At 47.3% G+C, this 5,554-nt stretch overlaps 1 protein-coding gene across 4 annotated transcripts in view; it reads right to left on the bottom strand.

The window, feature by feature from the left end:
- CHAMP1 (chromosome alignment maintaining phosphoprotein 1) overlaps nt 1–2,706 on the bottom strand; it is a 21,435-nt gene extending 18,729 nt beyond the window's left edge. For all 4 annotated transcript variants that reach the window (XM_019524751.1, XM_019524752.1, XM_019524753.1 and 1 more), the window contains exons 1-2: nt 2,667–2,706; nt 362–2,196 (exon numbers count right to left, since the gene is read on the bottom strand). In XM_019524751.1, coding sequence (XP_019380296.1) covers nt 362–2,140 — 1,779 coding nt within the window. In that variant the 5' untranslated portion in view covers nt 2,141–2,196; nt 2,667–2,706. The remainder of the gene's footprint in view (nt 1–361; nt 2,197–2,666) is intronic.
- Nucleotides 2,707–5,554: the final 2,848 nt, after the last annotated feature.

Below are 5,554 nucleotides of genomic sequence, written 5' to 3'. Positions count from 1 at the left end.
GACAAGGTCCGGTTAGCCCTGCCAACCATGTCCTCACATTGGCAGCCCATGTTCATCTTGAAATCGATAATGACTCCAAGATCCCTTTCTGCCTCCGTGCTCTCAAGAAGGGAGTTTCCCATCTTATAAGTGTGCTGCTGGTTACTACTGCCCAAGTCCAGCACCCTACACTTGTCAGTATTGAAGCACATTCTGTTTTTGTTAGCCCACCCCTGTAACCTATCCAGGTCTTGCTGCAAATTGATTTCAATTACAACACAGAATACAAACTGTAGAGTACTCACTTTATAGTATTATTTTTTATTACAAATAATTGCACTGTAAAAGTGGTAAACAAAATAAATAGTATTTTTCAATGAACCTTGCTGCATTTCAGCCAATCGTTTAGACAGACAAGTTGGTTTACATTCTCGGGAGATAATGCTGCACGCTTCTTATTTACAATGTCACCTGAAAGTGAGAACAGTCGTTCGCATGGCACTGCTGTAGCTGGTGTTGCAAGGTATTTATGTGCCAGATATGCTAAACTTTCATAAGCCCCTTCATGCTTCGACCACCATTCCAGAGGACATGCCTCCATGGGGATGATGGGCTCTGCTTTGTAACGATCCAAAGCAGTACGGACCGGCACACCTTCATTTTCATCATCCGAGTCAGATGCCACCAACAAAAGGCTGATTTTCTTTTGTGGTGGTTCAGGTTCTGTAGGTTCCATATTCAAGTGCTGGTCTTTTAAGACTTCTGACAGCATGTTCCACACCTCATCCCTCTCAGATTTTGGACGGCACTTCAGATTCTTAAACCTTGGGTCAAGCACTGTAGCTATTTTTAGAAATCTCATATTGGAATCCTCTTTGCGTTTTGTTAAATCTGAAGTGAAAGTGTTCTTAAATCGAGCAACATATGCTGGGTCGTCATCAGAGACTGCCATAACACGACATACATGGCAGAGTGCGGGTAAAATCACAGAGCAGGAGACATATAATTCTCCTCCAAGGAGTTCAGTCACAAATCTGCAGGGCTCAAGTAGTGTTTCTAGCTTTTGCAGTTTTCCAAAATCACTACCTGTCAGCACAGATAGGCTGTGCTTTTCAAGAGCTAACGTGGTTGTGATAGTGGCTTTATTTCTAAGCAGGCGCTGAACCATACCCAACGTAGAGTCCCATCTGGCAGAAATATCTTGTCCAAGAGGTTCTTGTTTCTGTCCATTTGCAAGTTGCTGTGTTTTTAGCTCTGCACTGTTAGCTAGACTGTGTTTGAAATGGCCCAGAATTTTTCTACATTTTAGCAGCACATTTTCAAAACCACCAGCACGGAGCGCTACTGTGATGGATCGCTGAAGACTGTGAGCAATGCACGTCATGTGTTCAAAAGGCAAATGACTGGTTGCTGCTATCATATTGCTTGCACGACCAGTACTAATTGTTGTCACCTTTTCTTGAATATTCCATTCTTTTGTAACATCCAAGAAATGCTCTGCACATGCTTCTGCATAATGTCTCTCTTCAGTATACGTTGCTGTTAAAGCAAATGACTGCAGTCTCCATGCAGCATCAATCAGGTGTGCCGTGACTCCAAGATAGCTGTGATTGCTCAAGGATGTCCAGTGATCACCAGTCAAAGCAACAGCTTGTGCATTTTTCAGCAGCTCCAACTTAGTAGTCTTCTCGTTGTGATACAAGTCACGTATTCGTGATGCAATGGTTCCTTGGGAGGGCAGGGTGCATGACTGATTGGAAGATGCAATTTGAATAACCTCTATTAGTCCTCTGTCATTTACAATGTTGAGTGGTCTGCAGTCCATAGCTATCCATTTTGCAATAGCATTGGTTAAGTTGTTGTACTTCGTTTGATCTGTGGGCTTATAGCAATTCTGAAACACAGTAAGTGTACTCTGTCGCAGCTCACAGGATTCATTTGCTGTCATTGGGTTATCTGTAGCAAGAGGAACAGTGGTGAAAGCATGTTTAGCACGTAGGTGGTACTTCAGACTTGTGGTGCTTCGATGATACTGGAACTCAGCCTTGCAATAGCTACAAATAACCGTCCTTTTATCCAGAGAACCATCCACAAGTTTTCTATAAATAAATTTCCCGTTCAAAACACCCAAACTTTTGCTGCTTTGCTCCATTACGTCCATCTGATATTTATTCACTCAGTGCCATAAGAACAGAGTAGAACTGTCATGATTTCCACCTAGTGATTAAGTACAGTAAAGTAAAAAGGGTCAACACTAGGGTTAACATATTTCCAAATCCAAAAAAGAGGACATCAGTTGGGGGCACACCCAACCCCCAGACCCCTGGCACTGGCAGTGACCCTCACTCCTGACCTGCAACCCCCTGGCACTGGCGGGGCCCCTCACTCCTGACCCATAGCCCCCTGCTCCCCCCACCTAGCAGCATCTCCTGGGGCTGTCTGCCATCTGCAAGCACAGGCACCAGGCCCTGTGCCATCAGCCCAGCCACGGAGCTCCCCGTCGCCCTCAGAGGGCACCCTGCCCCATTCCCCCGCTGGAAGGGCAGGCACCTCAGCCTGCTCTGCTGCAGCCCTGGCACCTGGATAGCTTCCCCCAGTGCTGACAGAAACCCACCCCTCGACACATACACACACGCTAGACAATCCCCAAGACCTAGCCCTCCAGTCCCTATACATCATATGCTTACCTGCATCCAGCTGCTGAGTCTGCTCCCACGACCCTGCCTGGCTGCTTGCTGGCCACATGTGTGTGCATGGGTGTATGCGGCCTGGCAGCAGCAAGAGGGAGGGGCCACTTTCCCCCCAGCGCACACAGCCTGGCAGCAGCAATTAAACACGCGTTAAAAAAATTAACGCGTTAATTTGTTTTTGCATTAATCGCGCCCATTAACGGTTATTTTCTTACACGTAAAATGACTTATTAAAAAACTAATTTGGTAAGCCTATCTTCCTTGTTTCCATGCTATACTGCTCCCAATACAGTTACACCGGAAGACAAAGGTTCAGATCCTAGGCACCTAAATGTAATCCTATTCAACCCTACTCAAATCTAAGAAGACTTTAACACAGAGTGGGTGGGTCATCCCTTTCTTTGCAACAATTTTAAAGCCGAGTTGACAGCACATTTTAAAAACAGATACCTTAACCAATTTTTAGGGACTTGAGCAGGATGGAATATGGGCTGAATTAGGCACCTAAGAGGAGGAACACAGTAGTGTAACTAGGAACGGGTGAGTGGGGCACTAGCCACAGGCACCGATTTAGAGAGGGTGCCAAAACAGCAAACCCCATTCAGGAAGTCTGCACCCCTGCATGGTGGAAGACCATGCCACGCTGGCAGCCCTGGGGCCAAGTAAGATTCTCTGATGCCCAGCAGCCCCCCCTTACTGCTCCCACCACACATGTTCCTGCATATCCACCTAGGGTGCAGAAATCACTAGTTACAACTGAGGTGGAACCTAATCTGGCCCAAAGTGCCCATAGACAAGGGTGGGGAGCAGGAAGGGGAGGAAGAGGGCTGAGGAGACTGAAAGTACACTTTCAGGAACTGGGGCCATGGGACAGCAGAATCTCATTTCAAGAAAGAGCTCAGATAGAGAAAACTGGAAAGGAGACAATGCTTGGTTCTGATACCATCTTTGAACCGTGTGGGACTCCATGGTTGGATTCATTCACTGCAGACGGGTACCTGCTCATAACATGGAATTTTTATTAAACGATCCTTGGTATCTAAGAGTCGAACATTGCCTGATGTGGCATTTGTGCTGTTATAAATATTTTTATGGAAGCACAAACAATGACAAAGTAGACAATCCATACCTTTTGTTGCACTGAATGTGTATCCACAACAAAAAGTAGCATAAAAGAGTTGCTTTATTGAACTGCACATCTATTTGCCCTGTGGTGGGAGAGTGCGGGAAGCTTGAAGATGCCCAGACTCTCCAGCCACCCTGGGCAGGTGTGCCATGGGATTGAAAAGCCCCCTCTTGCACAGCTCAGGATTTCCCACACAGAAATCAGGCCCCCTCAGGAAGCACCTGCCCAGCTTTCTTTACTTACAGAGACATCCTACAGAATCCTAGGGCATCCCTCTAAGCAGGGAAAGTTGGGGTTTCCTGTTTATGGAGACCTGCCTTGAGATCTCATGGGGCACTTTTCCTTAAGTGGGTAAAGCCTGTGTAGGTCCTGGTGTGGAAGCAAGGGACCTAGGGAATTTCTGGAGCTCTGTGCCTCCATGCTGGGACCCACACAGCAGCATGGGACCTGGGGAATCCCCAGTGCCCCATGCCTCAACACCAGGAACCATGCTGAGCAAATTCCCTGGGTCCCATGATGCCCTGTGGTTCCTTGCTAGGACCTGTGTCAACCCATGCTTCAGGCATGGATCAGTATGGAGGCACAGGGCCCATGGGTTTCTCCAGGTCCCATGCCACCCCATGGTTGTGTGGGAATCACAGGTCAGTATGGGTCCTGGCAAGGAGATGCAGAAAATTTACAGGCAAGAGGAACACGCTGCCTTTTGTCTCTCATCAGGCCTTTGCCTGATGCACAAAGAGCGGTATGTTTCATCAATTAAAGTGGATCGACTGTGGTGGGACATGCCAGCCACAGCCGATCCACTTCGTTGTTTAGCAATGTATTTTTTTACCCTAAGCCAGCAGCTTTCAAACTGCATTCCCTGGAACCCTGGGGTTCCACACTACATCATCAGAGCTTCCCCAAAGAAACTGGGGGCAATAGCAGAAGCAGCATGTCACCACTGCCAGGTTTCCGGGCTCTATATTAGCTTTTTAGAATCACAGAGAAGCAAGGCTGGAAGGGCCCTCCAGAGGCCATCTAGTCCAACCCCCTTCCTGACGCAGGATCATCCCTATCCAAATGGTCCCATACGAACCATAACTTAAACTCCACATAAGACTGTGTAAACCCTGACACAACACAGATCTAACACCCTAACCTGCCACAGGTAAAGTAGGGGAACCAACATCCTGCTTCTATGAAATTTTGTCATCATATGCTCAAGAGACTCTGGGTAGAGGGCCAAGCTCCCCGCTACAAAAGAAGGACCCCCCCCACACACACACACACACACTCTCTCTCTCTCTCTCTATACCAATCTAACCATGAGGTAAAATTCCTTCCTGACCCCAAATATGGTGGGGGTCAGGAAAGAATGGTCCAACCCCAAGCAGAGGGGCAAGATCCTCTAGCCAGAAACCTCCAGCTTTGGTCCCAGCAGGAGCACTGGGTGTGAAATTCACCAGCCTTGGTTGTAGCCAACACCCAATGAGGGAAGAAAGGGGTGAGGCAAGAGGAACCCAAATGCCAGAAAACATGGGAAATACCCACAGAATAACATAAGCATAGCTATACGTGACCAGTGGCTGCCCAACATCTTTATGAACATTTTCAGTGATGGAGAGTCCTTCCCTAGTCAGTCTACTCCTCTGACTTGCTCTTTTAACAGTAAAAAAGTTTTTTCCAGCTATCCAAACTAACCATACTTTGCTGCAACTTCCAGCCTTTGATCTGCATCCTCAACTCTGCAGCCAGAGAGAATGGGTGCTTTCCCTCT

Source organism: Gavialis gangeticus, unplaced genomic scaffold, assembly GCF_001723915.1.
Source record: "Gavialis gangeticus isolate Ggan-Ray unplaced genomic scaffold, GavGan_comp1, whole genome shotgun sequence".
In the NCBI taxonomy this organism is placed as follows: Eukaryota; Metazoa; Chordata; order Crocodylia; family Gavialidae; genus Gavialis; species Gavialis gangeticus.
This window is presented reverse-complemented; position numbering and strand designations above follow the sequence as displayed.